The sequence below is a fragment of the Dermacentor andersoni genome, chromosome 3, assembly GCF_023375885.2.
Source record: "Dermacentor andersoni chromosome 3, qqDerAnde1_hic_scaffold, whole genome shotgun sequence".
Lineage (NCBI taxonomy): Eukaryota > Metazoa > Arthropoda > Arachnida > Ixodida > Ixodidae > Dermacentor > Dermacentor andersoni.
The window spans coordinates 17,068,796-17,095,721 of NC_092816.1; the positions used below are offsets into that span (position 1 = coordinate 17,068,796).

A 26,926-nucleotide genomic window follows, 5' to 3' on the forward strand; every position below is an offset into this window, starting at 1 on the left:
TTTCTGGCGGCTACACGAGTGCCGCGGTTGCCGGTTCCCGTGCGCGTGTGTGTGCGCGGCGTGGTGTGCGCTTTGTAGTTTTTGCTATGCTTGCGTGAGGCGGCAAAAGCCAGCAAGGAACTAAACACGCGGAGAGGTCTATTTCTTTCTTCTGAGTGCTTAGTTCGGAAGTAACGTCAAAATGTTTTGGGGTGAGTAGCCGCGTCGTTTCACTGCATTGGCGAAATTGCACCAGCTACTACGACTATGGTTCGCACTGTTGCCGATTCCTGCGAGGCAGCCGAGTGCCGTGTTTAAAGCAGTTCATTTGTGTTGAACACAATAAGAAGGAACTCTTGAGAGGAGCGTCATTTAAATGGTCAAGCTGTCCCTTGACCTGCAATTGATAGCTCGAATGAACACATTGTGTACTCTTTTGCAGGCGTCACTCTTGAAAGCGGGAAGCGCTATTCCCAGGTGGTCGATATGTCGTACCACCTTTCCATGGCTGCGCTGGAGCCGAAATCAGGAGGTAAGTGGCAGGCATCCGTCTTTACAGAGCGAAGATTCGGCATCGCCGAAGATCGCGCATGCGTCTAGGACTCCGAGTACATAATTCGCAGTGATTTGTAAGAAAATGTGCAAAGTAGTTCTAGGGATCACAAAGTTACACGGTAGTTGTAAGGTATGCGATAGCTGACAGCTCTCGCGAAGCGACATCACAGTACACGCTTTCTACATTTCTGGTCACTATAGCGGCAATCGTGCGCACAATTGATCCGGAGCTGGTCAACAAAAAGCCATACCGCGGCGACTACAATAATTTGCAAGGGCCTATTGTAAATCGTAGTAAATATAACATGCTGAACACTCCATAATTGACGAAAATGCGCATTAAATTATTTAACATCCATGCTCAATATCGCACTCTTAGGCAAAGTTACACCCTTTGGAGTGCCCCTTCTGCCACACAACGATAATCGTCATCTGTCTTGATGCGTTTCCTTTCTTTAATGCTGCCGGTCCGGTACTTTCCAGTAACGAACGACATGCGCGTTATCAGCATGATAGCATTCCCGACAGGAAAGTAGCGGGCGCGGCGTTTTCAAGAAAGGAAACGCATCAAGGCAGATGACGATTATCGTTGTGTGGCAGAAGGGGCAATCAAATGGGTGTAACTTTGCCTAAGAGTCCAGAATCGCCGCTGAAATTTGGTTTCTGCACGCGCAGGAGCAAACAGATCCTCATCCCGGAGTCTTGCGTTGTGTGGTAAGCTCAAGAATTGTGTAGGTAACGCAAAGCAAAGAACAAGGAGGGACAAGAAAAGGAACGCTGCATAATATTGTTAGCTTTTTTTCTTGCAAAACAATGGTGAAACCTGAAACTGAGATCGTGAGATTATCTGTCATTTCTCTATCGGCTACCTTGAATGGTTAGGCGGCGCAGCGATCGGCTCAGCCGTCAGCGCCACCGTGTCAGTTCCGCGAAACACCGATGCGGCTACTGCTACAGAGGCATGCTTTTGCGGTGCACGTTTGAAACGTGCTGGTCATCTAAATTGCGGTTTTAAGGCAATCGAAAACATCGAGGCTCATTTTGGACCACTGATGCTTGAGAAACGACGTCAAATTTACGACTACAACCATGTATATTGCGCCAAAGAAGTAAACAGCACGGACATTGCAGCGAGGTGCTTAAATTAAATTATGGGGTTTTAGGTGCCAGAACCACAATCTGATTATAAGGCACACCGTAGTGGGTGACTCCGGAATAATTTGGACCACCTGGGGTTCTCTAACGTGGACCTAAATCTAAGTACACGAGTGTGTTCACATTTTGCCCCCATCGAAATTCGGCGCCGTGGGTAGGATTTGATACCGCGACCTCGTACTTAGCAGCCCAACACCATAGCCACTAAGCAACCACCGCAGGTTGCAAAGTGTTTGTTACAACAAAGCAAGCATGCTTACTAAGTCGAACTCAAAGTAAGTTAACAAATCATCATTTTATGCCACTTAAGTGAACAAATACGACCGTGGACATTTTTTAACTCATTTGTAGCACAATTGTAGAGGTTTTGGCAAAATGGCAGGTAATGCTTTTTTCTCCATTGACAAAGTGCTTCGAGCACATTTTAGTATTGTCATTCGGGCTTGAATGTGAGAGGTCATTACCGCTGAAGCATAATAGAGAGTAATCAGCTGAGACTAAACAATGTGAAGACTGAATAAATATACACTAGCGTACACGAGAGAAATGCAAATTTTCGAATACTCGATGTGTGCTGCGGTGTACTCCAACCTTGGTTCTGTTGTTCTAAGCTCGAGAAAACATCGGCACGAATGAGCCCGGTTCCAGCAGTCGCGTCTTGATCTTGGCGTAGGAACAAGTACAATGCGTACAAAGCTCCAGCGCGGAGCGCTAACGAAGCTAGGTTTGACAAGTAACAACCACTGCGCGTTTGTCTTGGAGCAATACGAGCTAAGCAACTCTAATTTACAACAGCGGGAATCAGTTCACGCGTTTTTATGCAGTTGACGCTTTGTTGTGTTTTTTTACATATGCCGCTGCTGGTTCTTTTTTGTTTGTTTGTTTGTTTGTTTTGTATTTACGTCTCAGTACGTTTAACAGAAATTCGCAAGACTGACACGAACCGCGACGATCCACTTAAACACATCATGCGATTTTCATCGTATCATGTGAAACGGGAGCCACCAGGTTGCTTCCCCTGGTTTTGAAGGGAAGCGGTACAATTTGATGCCAACATACCCTTCGCAGTTCTTACAATCCTTAACGCAGCAGTACCTGCGCTTGTTCTTTTTGTTCAGACTTCTCACGGAGGAGCTGCCAAGAGGCCCTGGTAAAACCATTGGAAAATAAGAAAAGCAGGCTTTCAGGCGGGCCTGAACGCACCACGAACATGGTGAAATGACGGTGAGGCCTACATGCGGGTGCTCATTGCCACTGCTAGGTGGCGCGACATGTACAGGCATACTTAATTGCAGGGTGCCCATTCCATGTGCCTACCATCCACTGAGGACATTGAACCCTTTCAGTGTTGGTTCTTTTTTTTTTTTTTTTTTCCGAAGGGGATACACTTCAGTGTCTTCTTTTTTTTCCTCAAATATCAAATTAAGACAACACTTTATTTTAGGTTATTCAGAAAAGAAAAAATACCCTGATAATGGCAAATGCACTTTCAGTATGGTCCTCACTAGAGAGTGGAGAACGTCGGTGACAAGGTGGGGCAGAAACACGGAACGCTACAGGTACATCAGTGACAGAGAAAGGGTTAAAATGAAGAAGCAAACTTGTTTGGCCTTATAAACATTCTGCCCTGGAAACAGTCCTGCTGGTCTTGTAGCACTGAATCTGCTGACAGAATCCATCGGGCCATTTGATTTGCCCTGTACTTTGGGACTCCCCGCAAGTTCAGCACCAGTTCTTGCTCATGCGGAGCCCGCACGGTACCTCCTGCACAAAGCTTGCAGTGAGCGAAATGAATGGTGACATGCTGGTGCTATCACCATATACGAGGTCTGTTAGAAAAGTATCCGACCTTTGGCTGAAGAAAAAAAAATGGCATAACTGGACCGTTCGAAACCTAATCACCCTCATAGTAATCTCCTTGGGACTCCACACACGTCTCCCAGCGGTGCTGCCATTGTTGGAAGCATTCCGAGAAGGCCTCTTTCGGAATGGAGTTTAGCTCAGCTGTCATTGCAGCCATAGTGTCCTTTCGTCTGAAATCGTGCTCCTTTCAATAGCCTCTTGATTTTGGGAAACAACCAGAAATCGCAGGGGGCCATATCAGGAGAGTAAGGAGCCTGTTGAACTACAGGAGTCTGGTTTTTCAAAAAAGTCTGAATCAAGTGCGAGTAATGTGCAGGAGCATTGTCGTGATGGATGCGTCAATTTCCTGTTGACCACAACTCCGGTCTCTTGCGCCGCACAGCATCACATAGGCGACGGAGGACAACCCGTGTAGTACTCTTTGGTGATTGTTTGACCCTGTGGTGCGTACTCATGGTGTACCACACCGTGGGAGTAAAAGAAAGCAGTCAGCATCACTTTGACGTTGCTGCGCACTTGGCGGGCCTTCTTTGGTCTTGGTGACGTGGAATGCTTCCACTGTGACGACTGGGATTTGGTTTCTGGGTCGTACCTGTTCACCCAAGACCCGTCACCAGTGATTATGGTGTTCATGAAGTCGGAGTCTCTATTTGTGGAATTCAGCATGTCCTGTGAGACTTCAACACGAAGTTGCTTTTGCTCCACCGTGAGCAGCTTCGGCACGAATTTTGCCACAACTCTCTTCATGGCCAAATCTTTGGTCATAATGAAATGTGCAGAAAAACTGCTGATGCTCACCTCTTCTGCAATTTCTCGGATAGTCGCACGACGGTCCCGCATCACCACAGCATTCACTTCGGCAATGACTTGTTCATTTCGGCGTGTTGATGGCCGACTGGAGCATGGCTTGCTCTCCACCGATGTGCGTCCGTCTTTAAACCGGTTGTACCACTCCTTAATCTGTGTGCTGCTCATAGCATCGTCACCGAAAGCCGTCTGAATCTTCGGAATGGTCTCCACTTGGCTGTTGCCAAGTTTCTGGCAAAATGTGATGCATTAGTGCTGCTCCAGTTGCTCCGCCATTTTCCTTGTAATAAAAAACCAATGAGAGCACTGCACACTACCTCACTCAAATGCTGCGTCCCAGCGACTGACGCTATCGGCAGGCGGGAAAAAATTCGCGCATCCGCACGAAGGATCAAAGTCGGCTGATGCAAGCATTCTTGTTTCATATCCATCAGGTGTTCGAAAAAAAAAAAGAAATAAGGTCAGATACTTTTCTAACAGACCTTGTATTACTGGTGCCCTGTAATCCTTAGGGGTTTAGTATTACATAGTCATTTTCCCCTTCTAAGAGCAGAAGCAGCTTATGTGCTGCAGTTCATAGTATGTACCAGCTTTCATAATAGTTTGAAAGTGTGACATGCAGCAGAAAAAAAAAAAGCCACATGATACATCTAGCACTATACTAACTAGCACTGTATCTGCTTTTTGGACGTAAATGTCCGTAGAAGCTTAAATGTCGCATTAGTGTAAATCAACTAAATTCCTGCAACAGCACTTGTTTGGCCTACAAGATTTGACAACACATGATATTGTCATGAAGGAATTAAGTGCGAACATCAGAAAACAGACTAGAAGAGACGGTTTTCTTTTCTAATTTGCAACTAGCGTGCAACGCTTTCACAATATTTTCACAAATGCACAGGCATTGGGCTTCAGCGCATTTAGCACCTAGTTGTGCCACTATCACACATCAATTAATCGAATCAATGTTTATGTCCTCATTGTAGAAAAATTGTCACCTACTACATCACGTAATTAAGTGTAATTTGTGTTTGACCTCATTTCTTTTATTTGTGCGAGAGCATACGTTTGAGCTTTGGTATCTCTTTGCAGGAGAGCCCGTCATGGTTATGCTCGAACATGCCAAGGCAGAGTTTCTGCTGTGTACACTGGACCAAGCACATGCACGCCAGGTGGCACTGGACCTCAACTTTGTTGAAGGAGAGGAGGTGACCTTTTTTCTCAATGGCAGAGGAACTGTGCATTTGACAGGGTACCTGACCGACGGCCTACAAGATGATGATGTCTCTTCTGATGACGAGGAGGAGGAAGAGGCCTCTTTACCAGATGAGGAGGAGGAAGAAGAGGAAGACAATCAGCCAACCATGGGTGAGCGAGCCAGCTGCTGCCATTGTTTAGTAGCTGTTAGCACATTGCATGGTTGTCTCTTGGAGCTTGGCCACACTTTTTTCTCTCTCTCGCACAAAAGAACTTTTGTGCAGTGTTAGGTAAACTATTGCACACTCGCCAAAAGTAATCTGTCACATTACTAGGTAAGCAACCTGCAAGATCAGTTTGCTGAACTGCCTGCACTAGTCAAAATAACTGATGTAAGTCGATTGCATTATCATTGCTACCTTGTTTAGTCAGGGAATTTTGTTTGGTGTTTGTCCAAGAGCACAGGGAATAATACTGCATTAGTTCCCTTCAAGTCGCCTGTACGTGCCCCACTCCCCACCTCCTTTTTCTTAAAAGCTTGCATGCAAGTTATTTGAAATAGCCCATACAGTAAAGCACAACTGCTTAATAGGCAGATCCCACCACAACTTTCTCTGCACTACCACTGCTGCTGTAAGGTATGTCAGCAGTTCTAGTCCTCATCAGACTAGGCAACAAGTCTTGTTCAAAGCACTTTGTTATTGTATCGATCAATATTTATAAATATTTTTCTTTCCGTTTTCATTAATTTCTTGAAAACGAGAAGTAATCCTTCTGTACCACCGTTCACATAACAAACACCAGTAAAAGATAAATATTTAGTGCAGTATGTTTAGTTTCAACCTTAAGCGTTTATTTGTACCTAAAATGGACAGTGACTCATTATGCTGCCTGCAGAAAGTAGGCACACTTACTACAAGCATAAATAAAATTGGTATATCTTTTTTAAAGCACTGTAACGCATGTAATATAGCTGCAATGCCATTCTTTCTAAGAACAGCTGTGTTGGTAGAAATCACATGTGGATGTAAATGAAAAATCTTACAGGTAATTGCTGTGGCTAGCTGTTCTTTTTCCTTTTCTCCTCCCTATGAACTGGCTTCTGGCAGCTTAAGTTGTACAGTTGCTTTCCAGCACAACATGGTTTTTTCGTGCACAAGGGGGCATGCAACAAAGTGTTCTTGGACAACACTGTCCCTTGAATCAAACACGCTATGGAAGTAGATGAAATATGCTTGCAGAGGACACCTAATTATGTGGCACTGGTAAAAAGGACAGATGTGGTGCTGTATCATTAGTGGATGAAATTCCGACCATATCCCTACAGCCCAATTTGTTTTTGTCCCCTTCCGTGCATATGCATCCATGTTTGATACACATTATTGTTTATAGTTAGCTGTGATTAATCCTAAAATACGTAAATGTAGAGTCTACTCAAAATGCAGGCATACTGGTCTTAGTGACTTTGTTCTTTCTTTTTTTTTTTAATATATATATATATATATATGTCCAGCTCGGAGAAGGCCATCTAAGCGCAGCAAGAAGCTCAAACAATCACTCCTACAAGCAGTTAATGGTGAGAGTGAAGACGACGACTCTGACTTTGATGTCAGCAAGGTGGAGGATGGGACAGAGGATGATGATGATGATGAAGAAGAAGATGATGATGATGAAGAAGAAGACGAAGTTTCAGGTAAAGGCAATGCTGCTCTCCATGACTGAGCAGTAGGTTGATCAAATGTAATCTTTGTGAATAACTTGGTTAGCATATTTGAATGTGTTCCCGAAGTATTTTGAATGTATCATCTTATTCTGTATGCGTGTGTTCAACAGTCGCGGGGCCATAAATCCCAAGTCTGTTACAGCAGATTCATCAGGTGTTCACAATGTAGCCGCTCTCTGAATTTGTCAGTTGTCAGGTCCGTTGAAAAACAAAAGTGTTCAATGCTATTTACAGCTTAGGTGTGCAGCCAAACTTTAAAGACTCTTGAGTAACATTCTTATTCTTTGTGTGTCATTGGTCGCCACCTTCAAAGAGGTATGTAAGCACTGCAGCACACAATGTCTTAGGTTTTGGTCACCAATATAATTGGTCTAGTCTTTTTTATCTAGTGACAATTACATTTTTGCACAGATGAAGAGCCTAAGCCAGCACCAGCCTTGCCACACAAGCGCCCTGCCCAGAAGCGGGTTCCTGGCAAGCCGATGAGCAACACCTCTCCATTAAAAGAGCAAGGTACAACATCAGCGGTACGTACATCCAGAGCTAAAAAAGCAGGACTTACGAGCTGGGTGTGTGCTGTTGCATACTCCAGGGTAGCGTATCGTACTGCTGCCGAGTAGTAGCGACGCCTGCCTATCGAAGCTCGACCGACGTTACTATTGGGTAGCGTGGCGTTGTCGGCGGGCTGCAGGCATCCGGTAGACCATGGCGACCGGGCAAGGACGAGACAATATTTAGTGTGAAACTTGCACGGTTTATTGAAATGTTGATGAGGGATGATGAGAAGAGAATGAAGTGTTCAAAAGTACATTTCGGAGCCCCTTAAATAGGCTCTCTACAATTGTAGGAGGGATCTTGCTTCCGTCGACGTCACGTGACCGGCACAGAAAGAGGGCCCCTCCTCCTCTGGTTATACCGAGCCAGTGGCAAGAAGGAGGGCATCCCGCCTCCTGGAATTGTAGACGCTTGTCCGTCTCTCTTGCGTGCAGCTGGTTCATGGAAGTTCTCCGGTAGAACTTAGCCATTCGAGGAAGGGGTCCCTCTAATGTCGCCACACACACACACAAAAAAGAGGCCTGTAAACACTGTGGGGCTGCCGCCAGACTGGCAGACGCTCGAAATGGTCATGGCGAATTAGGAAGTCACGCTTCATTCTGACGAGGCATGGTGAGAGAAGGTCGGGTGAAATTCCTTTCTGCACGTGGTGCTAGACGCCGACTGTAACAGTGCATAGTGGATTGTCAGCAACTCCTTGCTTCGTATGTCTGATACTCAGCTGGTCATTGTTATTGCATATTCTAAATGGAGTGCTTTCTTTGGTTTTTCGTGTGATAGAAGGCAGCACCATTTCCCTCTTAGCTCTTGTTTACTTCCTTACTATCTGCCATTGTCATCCGTGGCTAGCTTTGCAGGTTTACAGGTGATGTCATTTCATTCACTTGATGTAGCACAATACTTTCCCTCCAATCATGTCTGAATTGCATCTTATGTAGGGCCACTTCAGTGGCACCATACAGGGCTTTTGAGCCATGGTTGAATCATGGCTGCTGCTGTAGATTGAAACCATTACCATCATTCCAAAATATGAAAAAAATATGTATATATGTCTTGTAGCCACTGTAAGGAATTCGTTCTTCTCTTTTACGAAACTGCAATTCATTTTTAGGAAACTTAGGTACTTTGTTTTATGTTGTGTACAATGACAAAAACATGGTTTTATTGCATTCCTATGAATTCTAATCTCTTGTACACTATATCATCCGACAGCTTATTTTGCTGCAGATGCAATAAAGTAGTTGGAATATGCCTGTAAGTATAGAAGTCTACAGTAATGTTAATAATATATTGGGTGCTTGCGTTTCTAATCCTTGTTAGTCAAGTTAATATTTTCTTTGAAGATATATGTCGTGCATGCAAATATGAAGGTGTGAGTTCACTTCACCTGATTTTAAGCATAACACTTTCACTATTATAGGTGAGCTTCAAGCATGCAAGAATGGCACAGAAATTCTTAAAAGGCTATTAATATCTTGAATGTCGTGTAGCAGCACAGAAACATCAGAAATTCATCCCTGCCATACACAAAACACACCCTTAGCTGCTAAAAACTTGCTATCTTGAAGCAGCAGACATTTGTGCTGCGATTCACACATGGTTCCTGCAGTTTGTTACATGCACCTCGTGTATAATTATTATCCTGAAGCTGATTTAAAACCCCTCTTATTCTTAGATTCTGTTTGTGACTACCAGTGTACATGCTAAAGTTCTCTGAAAACGAAATGCCTGTACCTTTAATAAGCAATACTGTTAGTGTGGATGTGCTGAGTTAAATTTATTATTATAGGTGTCTGAAAAGGTGTGCTCACAACTATTTTTAACAGCCTTTTATTTGCCTGCAGCCCTCAACAGATCCTCAAGATGGAGTGCCGAAAAAGAAGCGCAAGAAAATTAAGAAGCAGCGCACTGATGGTGCTACTGCGGTATGTAGAACTGCTGGCCGTGGTGCTGCGCCATTAATAAGAAACAAATTTCATATTGTGTAGCTGGGCTCAAGGCATTGACTTTACCCTACGACTGCACAGAACAAGTAGTCTCAAATGTGTACAGTTGAAACCATACCACCAGCTTACACTGCCATTTTGGATAGGCTATGTTTTGCTGTTTCTTTTCCTTGTATTTTCTGCAACCTGTTTTGCAAACATCAGCCTAATAAACAATGCAGCCTTCAAAGCTTTTCGTTGGATGTGCAGAGTTCAAAAGCCTTTAAACTGTGCTACTGTCCCATGTGTTAGTGGGATGCTATTGCAATGTCATCTTCAGCAAGCCAACAAGGCAACAGTCAGTCGAATCGGTGATGTGGTGAGCAATTCTAAGGTCCTACAACATTTTGTATAGTGTATTTGATGTTAATGAAACATTCAAAGAAGGCAAATCACAATTGCTTACCTTGGAGAAGGAAAAGCTTCTTTTGGCGCAACAAAGAGTGTGGAGTCCACAGTGTGACAAAAATACTGTAGTCAAGTTCAAGGTTGTTGGGAAGCTGAAAGGAACTTATCTCCAGTTGTTAAAAAAAAGAATCGAATTAATATTCTTAACTATGATCACATGAACATGAAATGAAACATTATGCAGCAATAAGTACAGTTGAACCCACTTACGATACCGTCAACTTTTGTATTTATGTTTTCTGTGTTAAAATAACCAGCTTACTACAATGCCCCCATGTCGCATTATCGGTTATAACGATGAAGTCTGGCTGCTGGGTGTCCGTGCCAAAAGGTAATAAAATGCGAAATCCAAAAGAAAAAAATTCGAGCCGCAGCACAAACGGTCTTTGCGCGCTCGTTTTCCAGCCTTCTCCACATCGCCAGCCTCGCGCGCCTCTCTCCCGTCGCCCTTCCACCCCTCTGAACACGAATAGGCTGTGCCCATAGCTCTATGCCACATCATCCTCCAAAACGCTAGTGGACGGTGCCAACTGCGCTGTGCTGCTCCCAAATTGCTCGCTGGCCCCTCATTCTGCACAGTTCTGCCAATGGATTAAGTCACTAGTGGTTGCATGGAAGTTGTTCCTGGCCACATGGTTTCTCAGCCTCGTTTGACTTGCTGCTGAAATGGAAGATGGCTGATCCGCTTGTTGATCATCAGCAATGCACGACCTTGCCAAAGTGCTTGTAACCGATGAAGCAATCATCGCAAACGTGCTTGCATTGGATAGCAAATGTGGCGACGACGCAATAGGGCAGGCTGCCTCATGTTATCCTCGCAGGAGGCTTTGCAGATAATTCAGTCTCTATGGGGGTTCCTTTTCGCAAAGGATCTTCTGCTGCCCTACGTGGAGCACCTGGATGCCTTGGAGAAGGATGTCAGCAAGCTTCATGTAAAGCAAGCAAGGCTGACGGGCATGGGCTTTTCTTGCGCAAGCCAGTGAAAAGTATGTGGCGAGATGCTTGTGGCAATCTCACCCCAGCGTTTCTTCTAGATTTCTCAAGCTGACAGGCTGCCGCACAACCTTCTCACATTTTTTAAAAGGCCCCTTTTGGGGCCACCAACACGATGCCTTGGTGGAGCTCGCATGTCAATTGCCATCTGTGACCCCTCTTTGCAGTGGCTATAGCAGTGCCATTCTCGAACACCGACAGCCACAACTTGTTACATGCAATCGAAGCGCGGAGAAAGCAGAGTTAAACAGTTAACGGGTGAACACAATCAGCAGCCGGACGGAGGAAAGTGGTGGGGAGGGGCACAGGCCTCCCACCATTATAGTTTTCTATAATGCTAGACATACGGCAGACCTTCAGAAATACACTTTGGCAGAATAAAATGACTCGGACTCCAAGCCAAAGCTCAATAGTGAACAGCTGGCGTCATTTTCGGTTAATTATCACCGCTCAGCATTGTCGGACGGCAAAGCCAGCGATATAATTTAATTCTTGATTTACTGGGAATCATTTGATTGCAAAATTTTGATGCTAGTGCAGTGTAATCGTGAGCAACATGATTTCTTCTCAAGCACGGCAGAAGGTGACAGCCAGGCCTCTTTTCGCTACAACATACGAGCATTCGTTCTCAAAAGGGTCCATAAAAAATCACAATATCACCGGAGTGCGAAAATTTTAACTGGTTCTCAAAATTCAGTGCCTGTACTAACTACTGCAAGGCATTAAGTGGATATGAAATGGCTCCATGTCGAAATGATCTGGCGGACCAGATGGCCACGTCAGTTGCATCGCATTATGCTAATCCCACCGCTGCAGTTCCTGTCACAGACCTGAAGCCCTTCTTACGGAGGAAACTACGGAACCACTGGCAGCGCCTATGGGACGCGGAAACAAATAATAAGCTCCACGTGATAAAGCCACAGTTAGGATTCTGGCCCTCTGTAACAAAATCACGCCGAACAGATGTCCTATTCTGTCGTCTCAGAATAGGACACACATTCGGCACCCATAATTTTCTACTCACCGGAAATGACCCTCCAACCTGCGGTAGATGAGAGGAGAGGCTTACCGTCCTCCACGTCCTCCTGGAGTGCCGGAAAGCCGAATCTGAAAGAAAGAAACATTTTCCCTTAGCATACCGGCAGCACATTCCCCTTCACCCATTAATGTTACTCGGCCCAGAACCGCTATTTGACACCAATGCAGTCCTAAGTTATCTGAAAGATGTTGTATTGCATGTTGTTAGCCCCACATGTTCGTAGCGTCTCCTCTCTTCAGAGGATGGCGCTGTGATAGTTCTTTCGTATAGCACGTGCCTCTAGGCCCTTGTGTTTCAAGGGCTCCGGCGAGGCAACAGTGCTCCAGCTATTTTTACCATCTCATATATTTTCAATTCTATGTCATCTTTTACGATGGATTTTAATGTTCATAGTATTCGTCATTAGTCATCGCCATAATTTTATATCGCGTAGATTTTATGCACTTTACAGCAACTATTTTTAGGCCACTTTACAGCCAAGTCACATCTCCATAATACATCGTCAACATCACCACTTGTCATGGCGCTCTTTGGCCACACCTGGCCCTTGCGCCATTAAACACCACATATCATCATCATCATGTCGAAATTGGCGATCTAAAGTGTCAATCCCCGGTGATCGATTTTAATATACGTGGTAACAAAAGAGTTAAGGGCAGTTAAAGACATGCATTCATTTTTTTCGGACTGCCAGATTTTTTGGATGCTTTCGCAGCCCCTAGGGAGTCCGAAAAATTTTACGTTGACTGTACAACTGCCCAAGAAGATGCTTCAAATGATCCATGGGGGCAAACACGTGGCGGAAGGAGAATGAGATCAGAAAGCACCGACGCACTGAGGAATTAACAAGAAAGGAAGTGTGCCGCCGCCTCTTTGAAGGAGCTTGAGCTCAAAAAAACAAAGTGTTGGCTGACGCCGAGATGCAGATGTCCCTCATCCAAACCAAAATGAACTCTTTAAAGCAGTGAAACCCAACACTGAGACATTGTTCAGGGGCTGAGAGTATGTCAGGACAGTTGAGGTTGACTTCCCAGCTGCTGGGAGAGAATCTTAGTTGTGACAAAGTTCAGGCCTCATACCGATGAGCTTGCTATCAGTTCATAGAAATAGCTCATATTCAGAAATATTTACTTCTGTATGCATTTCCTTTTCATTCGTATTTGGAATGTTCGACTCGATTCGGAATGGGTTTTACCATTTTTTCCGCTGGGCATTTTACTATCACCTTCTTTCTGTTTTCTTTTTGAATAAAATAGATGTAACTCCTGACTATTCAAACTGGATTAAATCATTTTTTATTTTCAACATGCTTACTAGAGAGTGACAGCATCGGGCAACATGGTGTCAGCCCGTCTTGACATAAAACGAAGCCTCCGTGGTTTTTGGAATGATTTCTGTCAGGCCATTTGCACGTGCCGTTGTTGCTATCACCTGCACTAGCTGCCATTATTGATGTAATGATGCATGCCCTGTTGTTAGGCAATCTTTATATATAAAAAAAAATGTCAACTTTTTTCATAATTCTCTGTAGCAGCATATGCGCAATAATGTTCCTGGTGGTCTGTCCTTGAAGATATACTTAGTTGCAGGTGAGCGTCTTTCCTGTCCACGTCTTCTTTTCCGTAACACTTCTGCGCTACCCTTTGCAAAAATCGTGCTAATTCAGCCAGAGTAAGCCTGAGCTGCTTGGATGAGGGGCAACTCGGCTATGAAGCATGCTGCAAAACAGTTTGTAATGTCAAACTGCTGTGCTTGTGCCTGTAAGCTAAAAGGCGGTTGCTCTGAGCATAGCTTTTCTTTAATGCTGATGGTGGTGCACATATTTCCCACAGGGTTCTGAGGGTCCCAAGATCCAGCAGTCACCGCTGGGAGGAGGAGCAGGTGAAGACGGCAGAACACTCCCAGGAGGTGTCATCAGCACTGACCTGCGTGTTGGGAGTGGTCCTGTAGCGAAACCTGGAAAAAATGTATGTCTTATCGGTCTTTTCCTGTGTGTAAGGTGTGCTTGTGCAAATCTCTGTGTGACGGCACATAACCTTGCATGGGTAGCGAAAGCCTGCACGGCAAAGACTACTTGTGGCATAAGTTGTCAGTGTCTTGAATTTCTGCACTATAAATACCGTATTTACTAGAATCTAGGGCGGCCCCAATTCTCAGCCGACCCCGGAAAGTCCGAAGTCGGGAGGGGTGGGGGTGGGGGGGGGGGGGGGGGGGGGGGGCATTACCTCGAATGTAGGCTGAACAAGAGGTGAAAACAGCATTTATTGAATATGAATGTGCCAAGCTCATTCTACGTTGCTATCATCGCGTTGCCGCCGCCGCACGCAAAAGGAGTCTCCCATTGCCCTCTCCATCGACTGACATTTTTCTCATAGATGCCAAAGTCACGCTCGGCTAGCACAATTTTTCGTTTAAAAGTGCCAGCATATTGGCATCACCTGTTTGGTGCCATGACGAGAACGCCACACTGCTCACCGACATTGCACGGGTCAAAATGGCAACATCGCTCGTGTACTTGAGTTGACTACTGGCACAGCTAGTAGTGCATGCAATACTAACTTTTCTAGGTGGCGCTAGACCCTATTTATCAATTTCAGTTTAAAACTGGCACGTTTTTTAAAATCCTCAATCTGAGCCGACCCTAAAGTTTGGTATATGATTATATGAAAAAAAAAAAAAAAAATCTGACTACATTCGAATAAATACGGTAGTACCACAGTATAACCAAAAACATTCTTCAAAAGCAAATGTGTGCAAAACATGTACAGTCAAAACCTGCGATAATGAAATCCCTCAACAATGAAATATTTTCGTATCCCCGGCGAACGCGCAGAGGATTCAATGCATTTCGTACCTCTTGACTATGAAATGTCGCTGCACTACAATCTCACATCAACAAAATTTGCTGGAATGTAACCCCGCATTGTAGCTACTCACGCAAGGCTAGCAGGCCCCAAAATGTGCTCAAATGTGATTGCTTTGCAGTAAAATTGCCTAAAGTACCACCACATTACACTTGCGTGAGTGCCGCTATTTTTGTTTACGAAAACAACCAAGCACCGGAATCAATCGCGTGTGCTGGAAACTTGTTGCGGCCGCCATCTTGTTTGTTGATTGCCCATTTGACGCAGCACGCATGTTGCTACTGACAAGACGGTTTTTGCACACCTAGTGCAGTGCATAATGTACGCCTTGGTGAGAAAAATACAGCAAAAACAAGGAAATCCACATCCCACCGACATGGAATCGTTTATGGTGCTTGAGATGGCTGTTGCAGCATAGACTGCCATGCATCAAGCCGCAATTGAGCGATCGTCTGGCAATATGCATCCCTTGCTTCAAGAACGCTGGTTTTGGTGTCACCCAACAGGCATTGCATGCAGTTACGATGGCAGATATAGATTTGTATTAAGGGGCTGTAGTCTCGATCGACTGCCTTCAGGTGTACGAGACATGATCATTTTTGCGCTTGGCACTGAACTCATCGGCGCCTATGGGCGACAGCGTTCACTAGAGAAATGCTGCTGCATGCGTGGAGCGCTGTTGCTCTGCATCCGGTGCCGAGTTACACAAAATCTTGTGAAAGTGATTGTATCTCCGAAAGCAATTAACCGACAATGCTGCTATACGGCAGTGCTGCCACTGCTGATCGACAGATGCGAGGCACTTTGTACTGTTGGCAATGCAGTTCTATATCCTCGCGCAAGCTTGCCAAAGTATAGGCTAACAGAATTTTGACAGTAAAGTTTCATTTTGCAATGCATTGCCTTATCTGTGCTGTCTCGTTTCGCAACAACAAAATGATCTTGAAAGCGAATTTTTTCGCATTGCTCGCCAATTTCATTATTGTGAGGTTCAAGTGTAGACCAAGCAGTTACGTGTGTCCGGGAATCAAGGGGCCTGACCGGAATGTGCCCTCACTTCCGTTAGCGAGGTGTTTCCTCTGTTTTCCAAGTGCCATACAGCCACTGTGAGGCATTCCATTGATGCTGCACCAAACTGCCGCAGACTCTCAACGAGAAAGCACTGCTAACCAGCAGGCATGATCTCTGGCAGCATGCCATCCCGGAAAGCTCACGATATGTGTTCGTACAAATACACGTATACATTGATTGGTCTGGCGGAAGGTTACGTCTACAGGGTGCATAAGCGGCAGCGGCTGGCAGCTACCGCAAATACATGCAGTAATCCTTCATTATAACGAAATCACTTTACTCGAAATATTGCTGTATTCAAAATTTCTTCCGGTTCCGACCCAAACTCAGCGTCAAATTATTCTCATGCAGGCACAAAACAGGCCTCAAAAGTACCGAACCCACGACCGATGACCACCTAGTAACGGGTACCAAGCGAGTGCCAAGTGCTCCCAACTGTTTACTGCAGAGCGAATGGAAGCTGTCAAATTGCATGGTGCAGCGTGCCCGAACTGTTAATTGCGGTCGCAATCACATCGCTGGTGTCCCCTGTGATAGAATCCACATGAAAATAAAGTTTTCCTGACGCTTTGCGATGCCAGAAAACTGCGGTCTCTTGAATGCCGAAAAGTGGCCAAAACACCGTGGGCAGACTTGCGCCGTAGCATTCCACGGGGAACAAAGTTTTACTGCTCCGAAGCGGACTTCTGTCGCTGAAACGTGCCGAAAAGCACAAGTGTCCAATCAATTATAAGTGCCATGTACAATGCGAGGAGCTACATTAACAAATTGGAAAGCCAACTTTGGGGAAACGGGTCTCGAAATTTGCTTGTCGCTCACCATAATTGGCCTGCATCACAATAAAATGCCCCCCCTTGCTTTATTGCACTTTTGACGGGGCAAATCGACTGATAACTTGGCGAAAACGAGAAGTCCGAGCATCGCTAGCGGCAAGTCAGGCTGTCAACATGGCAGGTCAACGGAAGCTGGTATTTCCCAGGCGATTTTCTCGAGCTGGTCATGCTTGATTCACACCATCCAACTTTAGACAAACAGTCTAAATGCCTGGTAGGGTCATTGAATTTTGTTCCTAGACGTTTGTCAATGGTGCGAACACCGGCACTCGAACCATAGAATTAGCATACTGACGTCAACATTGGTACGCCAGAAACTTGTTTTGCAAACTTCACGGCTGCACACCTCAGGAAGAAATTGCCCAATGATCATGCGAAGCCTCTACTGCAAAACCGTTCAGCTTTCAGGATCACACTGTGTACCCACAATGAGCGGCTAATTGTTTTTTGAGCACAACAAACACAACTTCAGACTCGAGCCACAGCATTTGCGGCGCTTTCCAGCACAATACTCTCGTAGCCTTCTGTGACCTCCGCATCCCCACACCCCACCTATATCACTTCAGTCTGCATGCAATTTGGACCCCAGTCACTCCTCTCACTGGCCTCCTTGCTGCCAGTTTCAACGGCGCTGCTTTTCCAAAGCTGCCCTCTTCCGACCTGTCCTCCCGAGCACAATCTTCCACCAACAAGTGCCCTAAAGCCGTTCCTGCTTGTTGGTCTCCACAACTCCGATCGCCTTTCTTCCACTACATGTAAAGCCGATGCCAAGCCTGCTATTGCAAGCGTCGCCATCACCAGTGCGCACTGACGAGGAAAGCAAGATGCCCTGACAACATATTGAAGCTTGTCCTCCTTATGCGTCGCTGCCGCGTTCAGTCACTTTGGCGCCGACAACATGTGCATTAGGATCCGTGCTGTAGGCCATGTGATTGAGTGTTATTCAGAGCGCTTCCTTAGAAATGCCTTGTGTGTGCTTTTGCAGTTCACAGTGATAAATGCTCTGTCAGTCTCCAGGCAAAAGTGTGACTTTGGAGCAGAAAGTTCTGCTGATAAAAGAACTGGAAAAAGGCGGCTGGCAGAAAACTGACATCACAAGGGAATTTGGGATACCGCCGTCTACTTTATCATCTGTATTGAAAAACAAGGAAGCTGTGCTGGATGGCTTCGAAAAGAGCTTCTCGGCAAAGAGAAAGAGGAATCGCGATTCGAAATACAGTCACTGACTGATTTCTTGGGACTCCAAAAATTCAGACATGCTCGATTATTCGGTCTGCTTCGCTGCACCGCCATTCTCCCCATAGATCATAATGTATAACAACTGCCGAAAGTTCGGACACCTTGCAACCTCTCGTCGGATTTTTCGGACACTCCTTGAGCCAACTCAATTGAAAGCACCATGCACCAACTCTGACCGGTGCTTGGTTCAACTTGCTGAACGCCATTTTTGTTTTGAACGGACCCTCCTTACTGCCCCAGGAAGTGGCGCTACTGCAAATCCCCACTCATCATCATCGTTTCTGCCTGGTTCGTGGCTACAGCAGTTCCGGTCTCAGCTTAGCCATGTCAGGACAATCCAGCAGCTGATTTGTTTGTTTCTTCATGCACGACGCTGCGAGTAGGCCACGTTTTTTGTTTGTGCGACTGGTATCGGCGAGACGGCATGGTGACGTTCGCTTTTTGTGCTGTGTCAAGGTTGCAGTGATGCAACATGGCATACGGAAACATAGCGTCAAGTGTCTAGTGGCACCAACAGTGCCTGTGCAGACTGTGCTGGGGAATGCCTGCATGGGGGTGCCGGGAGCCTAGGATTTGTCGCCTTCCAATGTGCACCCTACTGACGCCGAAAGTGTTCTGCCGAGACCTGTGCAGTGGTTCCGGACACCATCTCATTTGACAGCTTCACAGGTGCTCACGCTGCTGTACTGACATGCGCAGAACTCGATGACGGCGAGATCATTCGTCAGGTTTCTGCTGCACCGCCGGACGATGACTCCAAGTCGGAAGATGACGCACCATGTGCTACGCTGCCGTCGCATGCGGAGCGTGCACAAGCAGTGACTGTGCTTTCAGCCGCCTATAGCGACCGTACGACCCTCTCCGAGATTCAGGCTTATCTGATTGCGCGTAAATGGAACAGCGTGCAACGGCGCATTCACGATTTCTTAAAGCCTACTGCCGAGCCCGAATAAGTGCATGGAAATAAAGGATTTTTTTTTTTTTTTTTCTTAATCTGCTTTTTCGGACACCTGTTTATTCGGACATTTCCGCAGTCCCCGTGAGGTCTGAATAAACGGTCGGCGACTGTACCTCGAAGTGGAAGGCGCACTTCTGCAGTTGCTGAAAAGTGCCAGGAGTGCAAACCTTCCCGTACATGGACCTGCACTTACTGCAAAAGCCAAAGCTGTCGCCCTCCAAATGAGGCATAAAGATTTCAAGTGGAGCAATGGCTGGCTTGAGCGGTTCAAGAAACGACACAGCGTGACCTCAAAGTCGATTGTTGGCGAAAGCACAGCTGTGAACCGTGACACTGCAGACGTATGGCACCAACATCGGCTCCAAGCTCTACTTGAAAAGTATACAGACAAAGACATCTACAAGACACTACCAAATCGCACATTCACTACTGCTGGTAAATCCTCATCCGGAGGAGAACAAAGGAAGGAGCATGTCACGGTGATGTTCGGTGCCAGTGCAACAGGCAAGGACAAGCTTCTCTTGTTGATACTGGGGAAAGCAGAGAAACTGCATTGCTTCTGAAATGCAACTATCCCCAAGGAATGCATCTACAGAAGTAACAAGTGAGCATGGACAACTGCTGCTATTTTTGAAGACTATGTGCACCTTCTGGATAGACAGTTCAGTGCAAAGAATCAGCAAGTGCTTTTCATAATTAACAATTGTCCAAGCGACGGGAAGATCGACAACGTCAAGGCAATCGCTTTGGAACTTTTGCGTGTAGACATAATCGCGGTACTGCAACCCATGGATCAGGGCATCATTGAGACCACCCGGCAGCTGTACCGCAGGGCTCTTTTGTAGCGCATGCACACAGCTTATGACGCCAGCAAGAGGTACAACATTGGTTCGCTTGGCGCGATCTATTTGCTGAACTCGTACCTTCAAAGGTCGTCAACTGCATTGCGCACACCAGCTTTTCCCGCACCGTCGTCAGCGACCCTGATGATGACCGGACTTGCAGCAATCTGTACGAGGTTCATAAAATTGCTGGCCAAGATGTAGAAAGAGACTTCGAGACATTTGGTTGGCTGACACTGCTGCTCCCATGGTAGCGCCAGCAATGGATGCAGAGATACTAATTGACACTGTTGGTGGCCCCGACGAGGACGAAGAACCACGTGAAGTGCCAGTTATGGTGCACATGCGGGAGCACCTACGCCTGTGGCAACCACGGCCTTGTGCAGTGCTTGGTCACATTAGAGCAGGGGTTGCTCGTGACCGGTAAGAACTTGAGAAACAGCCAAAGCTCACTGCCTTATTTACTTCACTGAATACATTGTATTTTGACTTCCTTGCAGCTGTAATGCAATTCAAGCGTGACTGGTTGCTTATATCGAATTACCTCATTATAACGAGGGATTACTGTACAGCAAAAGTTGGTATATGCATGTGGTAGGAAAGGCAAAAGCTCGTGTGTGGATAACGTTACGAACTGATGAATATGTGGAGCACAGTTTAAACCGACAGTATTGCAGAGTCAAGGTCAGACACTCAATATCTTCACAACCTCAATAGATTTTTCCGTGGTGCTGTAAAAAACCAGTTAATTTTATGGTCAAAATACGCTTTTCCGGTCCGTCCGTGTCCGAAAATATTAATCGGCGACTGTATTTACTCTCCACACACAAACTGAAGAACTGAAGAACACACAATACGGACCACATGTGCTCACAAGTGGCCGAAGCATAACGCTTCTCCATCACCTAGGCAACAACCCCTCCCCACTTCCCCCCCTCCTTTCCTTGTTTGTTCATCCCTCCACGTATCCTCTTCTGCTTTAACCTTGTTGCTCTCTCCTCGGTGCACACCTCAATGAGAAGCATGCTCACTGCTCTAGCTTGTCTGCGGGATTTCACAACTGCATTATAACACATATTTCGTCTCACACGGCTACACCATAAGCAGTATGCACCTACATTGAGTTCTTTCTATGGCAAGATAAATGGAAGTCAGAAAAGACTGCATGATATTTAATCCTGCACTATGCGCATAGCACGCGTTGAAGGACCCGACACTGGTGGCAGCCTTGCTAAGTGCACTTGGAAAAGGAGGCAGCCGTGCACCGCAGTTTTCTGTCGAAGAACAATGGTTGCGCGGTGGAGTGCTCAAACATAGTTTCACTATATTACCTAGAGGGAAATCTGGCGCTGTTACGCTGTGGTATGCATGAGAATGCCAGTATATTGCGACTTCGGAGTGGCATTGTTCTCAGAGAGCCAGGACACGTTGAAGACGCGCCTGACAAGCACCGTTCCGTCTGCCACAATGATTCATTCTCTACTAAAACGGTCCATAAGAATTTCTTTTAGCTTTATGTGTAATAATAAACATGTTTTATTTAATTAAGAGAGCTTGTTGCATTTACAATTACATGAAATGTAAAAAGTGTTAGCAGGCTGCACATAGACCAACAATTTTTCATATGTGGGCCGATCCTACAGATAGTGCAATACCGGGCTTAGCCGTGGCAGAGGTGAAGCAGGCATCAAGCACTTCCCATACATGGGCCGATCCCGAACATAGCGCGATGCCGAGCCGACCTGCGGCAGAGGTGAAGCAGCCGTTAAGTACTCCCCATACGTGGGCCGATCCCGAAGATAGTGCATTAACAGGCCAACCCGTGGCGGAGGTGCAGTTTGCCATTAAGGGGCCCACATACACAGCTTCATTGGTCATCCTTCATCAGAGTGGAAGTCCAGAGAAAAGACGGGGAATGCGGGAGATGGAAATTCAATTGCTCATCATCAGAGTGGAAGGGCACTTAGTTATTTTTGTTCCCATTTGCGCATCTGTAAAGAAATCCTGAAACCATAGCTTCCATAAAATGGTCACTTGTAGTTACGACTACTTAGCTGCTTATAGCCCTGGCCTGTGCATAGGTACTGTCACTAAAACATTCACAAGTGCTCTTTGGAGTGTGTCTATCAAGGATAGCCACAGATCCTGTTGTGAAGAAGCCTTTTGGTTCTCACACTTTTCAGGTACACGTGTACTATACGGGTCGCTTGGCAAACAGCCACGTATTTGACTCATGCCGTACCGGTAAAGCCTTTTCCTTCCGCCTAGGCAAGCATGAGGTCATCAAGGGCTGGGAAACTGGTATTCAAGGCAAGTGGCACCTTCTGCAATATGCGCATGGATTTTCTACAGTTTCCTTATGTAGTGTGTAGCCATGCTCACCTTGTGGTAAATAACAATATCAAGTATATAAGGTCGCCTTGTGAAACACTACAAATCACTGATTTGTCTGGCGTAGTTTCCACTTAGTCAAACATAATGAATGTGTTGTGTGATGGCAGTACTTCACTGGCCAGATGTGTCTGCAACCTTTGAGACCGCTGAGAGCATTCTTGAGAATATCGGAGCGATCACTTTTTGCCTTTTTTACTCTTTAGTCGCTGACTCGGAAATTCAGCAAAACTATTCTTTTTTTCTTATTGAAATTAGTTTTTTTCCACTTGGCCGATAATTCAGAAAATTTTATGGCCCCTTCCATATAAAAGAATTTGGTCAACAACTGTATTCATTTGTATGAAAGGTCGAATTTCAATGTAACGAAATTTTAATACTATGCTGCTATACTATACTATGGATTTTGCTGACTTCATTATGTTGAGGTTTAACTGTATTTGCTTTCTACGCCAGACCACAGCGCACACGTTTGAACTTGGGGTGGATAGCCCATCTCCGGTCTACGTACCCACGAATTCCTATTCTCGTGGGTGGAGACTTCAATGCCCCACATACCGAATGGGGGTACAAGTGTAACTCCCAAAGAGGATACCAAGTTAAAAACATCATGAGCGATGCCACTTTTACACTGTTGAACCATCACGCTGTGGCTACCTGTGCTGTACCCGCATTATCTAGAACAAACGCTCCAGACCTCACGTGGGTCCTGGAATGCCGCAGTGGCGGGTGGAACCAGATACATGGGGCAGTGATCATATGCCAATAATGATTGGTTTGCACAGAATGTGCATAAAGAAAATTCGACGACGAGTGGCAGTAACGCATTGGGATAAGTTTCGGGAATCATCAATTGATAAAGTACCCTCAGAGCCCTCAGAAATTCTTCCCACTTTGAAAGAACTGCTACGGAGGAACACCACTGTAACCACAGTTGACGAGGAACAACCTCAACCGGACCTCGCCCTTTTGCAACTTTGGGCAAAGCGACGTCAGGCAGAAGTGTATGCATCGAGGAATCCCGATGCACCAGGTAGCCGTGCACGTGCTAATCAAATAGCGGTGAAGGCGCGTCGGCACGAAAAACAACTTTCTCAACGACGATGGTATGAGTGGTGTGAGAATCTTGGATCGGGCATTGGAAACAGAGCACTTTGGCGTACGTTTGGGTCAATGGAACGCGGTCATAAGCAACCTGACCCTGCAGCGAGCGTTAGGTTAGCGATGCAGAGTTCGCCACATCAATTTGCAGATCACGCTGCTAGAGCGTTTTTCCTCAAATACGATCACGCGTCACCTATAAACTGCCCCGAAATTGATGAGTCTGACACAACCTCCAAATCCAAAATATCCAGCCCTTTCAGCATGGCCGAATTAATAGCGGCGATTGAAACTTCGAAGCAACGAACAACACCTGGTCCCGATGGTATTCCTTATGAAGTGTTCAAGAACATGGAAGGAGCAGCTATTAATAAAGTATGGGAGACTGGAAACGTTCCACCTTATTGGAAGCATTCAATTGTTGTCGCGATTCCGAAACCAGGAAATTCTCCAAATAGCCTGCAGTCTTTACACTTAATTTCACTAACCTCAACTATCTGCAAGCTCACTGAAAAGATGCTGGCCACACGTGTTTCCTGGTGGCTTGAATGCCACAATAAATATCATCCTGCTCAAATTGTATTCCGTTCTTACTTGGGAACTGAAGACGGACTTTCTGTCTTATCAGACAATGTTTTACTGGTTTCACCACACAGTCACGCTGTGCGCACGGTAGTAGCAACAGACAGAACGAAAGCTTATGACAATATAGACCATGAAATCATTATAGCCAACCTCATCGACCTGGGACTTCCACCGCGGGTGATAAGATTCATCTACTCATTCCTTCAGAATCGCACATTTGCGATTAGAGTAGATGGAAGGCAAGAAAGATACTTCACATCGAACAGAGGAGTCCCACAAGGTTCGGTTTTAGCTCCTCTTCTCTTCAATGTTGCTCTAATACCTCTAGCCTGGCAACTACATCAGGTTCCAGACGTGAGGTTCTTAATCTATACGGATGACGTCACCTTGTGGTCCGTGCATGAAGATATATCTAGACAAACTCAACAGCTTCAAGAAGCCCTTGACGTTCTGAACAACTACGCTCGGAAAGCAGGGTTGGACATTTCCGCTCAAAAATCAAGCTATGTTGTGGTGGCCAACAAAAAAGGACGCATAAGAATCACGCAGCACCCCTTTACATTTAGACTCGGCGCAGTGACAATCCCCGAGGCTTCTGAGGTCCGCATACTGGGTCTCGATATTCACCACTCCTGCAGTGGTGCACACTGGCTCCATAAAACCAGACAGAGTTCGACAAAAACACTTCACCTTATTCGTTGCATTGCAGCAAAAGCAGCTGGAGCTCGTACTGACGTAGCTCGACGGTTGGTGCGTGCATTCTTGCAGCCACGAATTTTATATCGGGCACAATTTCAACGGCTGACTTTGGCACAGCTGGCACAGTTGGAGACGATTAATCGCGATGCTATCCGCACAATCACAGCACTGCCCCACATCACTCCTATACCAACCTTACAGGAACATGCCCAGCTCAACACAATTGCAGAGCTAATTTTGCAATGTGAAAAAGCATGTGAAATAAAGCAACTTATTCCGGCTGTCACTGCGTTGCATGCTCATTTTCAACGCGGCTCTCGGATTGACAATCAGCCCTATCCAATGCCTCCCTGGGAATTCACCAGCATCACAACTAATAAGCCTACGAAGTTACGACGCAGCGATACAACAGGCATTATTGACGAACACAATATCGTCGATGCATCACGCACTAACACCTGCAAAGTCTATACGGTTGCTGCCATTCTCCCAGACGGCGGAAGGACATCATTCCTGAGTACTACGCATAATTTCATCACCGGCCACCAGCGCTCTAGTAATGGAACTTCAAGCCATCCACGACGCTGTGCAAGATGCGACATCTAAGCTGCCTACCATCAGGCAACTAGATGTCTTCACTGATTCTTTAGCGGCTATTCAGGAACTCAAGAAGGTTGATGAGGCGATGGAAATCTGCGAGACAATACACACTATGAATAGTAAAACAGCTACTTGCGTCAAGGTACACTGGATTCAAGGCCATTCAGCGAACCCTCACAACATTGCTGTTGACCAGCAGGCACACTGCCCTCCTAATCCTGATCTTCCGCCTATTCCCCTCCCACCTCAACCCCTTAACTCGCTCCGAGCCCGTAAAGATTTTCTCCGGCAGGACACACGCGCTCTTATCCCACCGTGTGTCTGCTCCCTCCCCCTTCACCTTACTAGGGCAGAGGAAGTTGTGCTTAGGAGGCTTCAGGCCGGGGTGGCCCTTACACCGGCTGTTATCTCAAGGTGGAACTGGTCGCATTTACCACTGGGTGCTATGTGTCCATACTGCTCCATTCCTGTGATGGAAGCAGATGCATACCACCTAATATGAACATGTACTGGTTTAAAATCGGAACACTCGCGTCTCCTACTGCAAGCCGGCCTCCGCTACAGTGTGACAACCATCTATGACCGCTGGATACATGACAACAGATACCACAAAACACTGCTTCAATTCATACACAACACAGGCCTCACAGCACACATATAATACACATATACGCACCAAGAATTACGCCTTAAGGCAAGTCATTATCGCAAAAAAAAAGAACTATTTGCTGCTTAAGAAGTACCAAGATAGCTTGAATAAGAGGTCCATTCAGTTTATCCTGCACAATGAGAACAAGATCACACCTGGAGCATGCTGTACCCTTTCTCGTTTAGCAAGATAGGTGGGACTTTTTCGCTGTGGACATTGTTGCAATTGACTCATTGAAGGCAGACTGTTCCACAACAAAAAGGGAACAGTTGCACTCGATTTTCACTGGTTGCTTAGCTTCCAAGCACAGGTGAATCAGTGATGTTGAGTGTTTAAAAATGTAACAAAAACCAACGCATTCCGCACGACATAGCCCATGGCAAAGATTCAGGACTACTTGAATAGGAAAGCCTGCACTACATTTCCCAAAGCTGCCGCTACACAAGTGAAAGCCTAGTTCACATCATAGAGTGAGTGGTGGCATAGCGTGCGGCGAATAGTAAAATGTAAGGAAATTGAATGGACCTCTTAAATGTTCTTGCTGCACTGAACTTGCATGCTCATTTCATTACAGTCTTGCACTCCTGGTTGTATTTGAAACCTCAAATGCTAAAAAATTTCTTTGCAGGCATGAAAGTAGGTGGAAGGCGCCGTCTGGTTATTCCAGCCAGTCAAGCATATGGCAGCACCCGTATGGGGGTCATTCCACCTAACAGCACCCTGTACTTTGATGTGGAGCTCAAGGCCGTCTCCTGAAGTGTTTCTCATTTTAAGTGGCCACAATCTTTTGCCCATTGCTCATTTCCTCCATTGAATAAAAGCTGAAGACTGGTGA

General features: G+C 45.9%; 1 protein-coding gene and 1 long non-coding RNA gene across 2 annotated transcripts; one reads left to right on the plus strand and one right to left on the minus strand.

Moving 5' to 3' along the window:
• Nucleotides 1-26,926, plus strand: LOC126520475 (46 kDa FK506-binding nuclear protein-like). Its single transcript, XM_050169352.2, has 9 exons — nucleotides 1-191; nucleotides 422-511; nucleotides 5,452-5,727; nucleotides 7,070-7,249; nucleotides 7,691-7,806; nucleotides 9,679-9,759; nucleotides 14,092-14,226; nucleotides 22,250-22,376; nucleotides 26,720-26,926. The coding sequence occupies exons 1-9, from the start codon at nucleotides 182-184 to the stop codon at nucleotides 26,845-26,847; spliced, it is 1,143 nt and encodes a 380-aa protein (XP_050025309.1). The 5' UTR covers nucleotides 1-181; the 3' UTR covers nucleotides 26,848-26,926.
• Nucleotides 8,013-14,081, minus strand: LOC129382138 (uncharacterized). The gene is made up of 2 exons (XR_008610218.2): nucleotides 10,226-14,081; nucleotides 8,013-8,497 (listed from the first exon to the last, which is right to left on the minus strand). It is a non-coding gene; the product is annotated as an uncharacterized lncRNA (long non-coding RNA).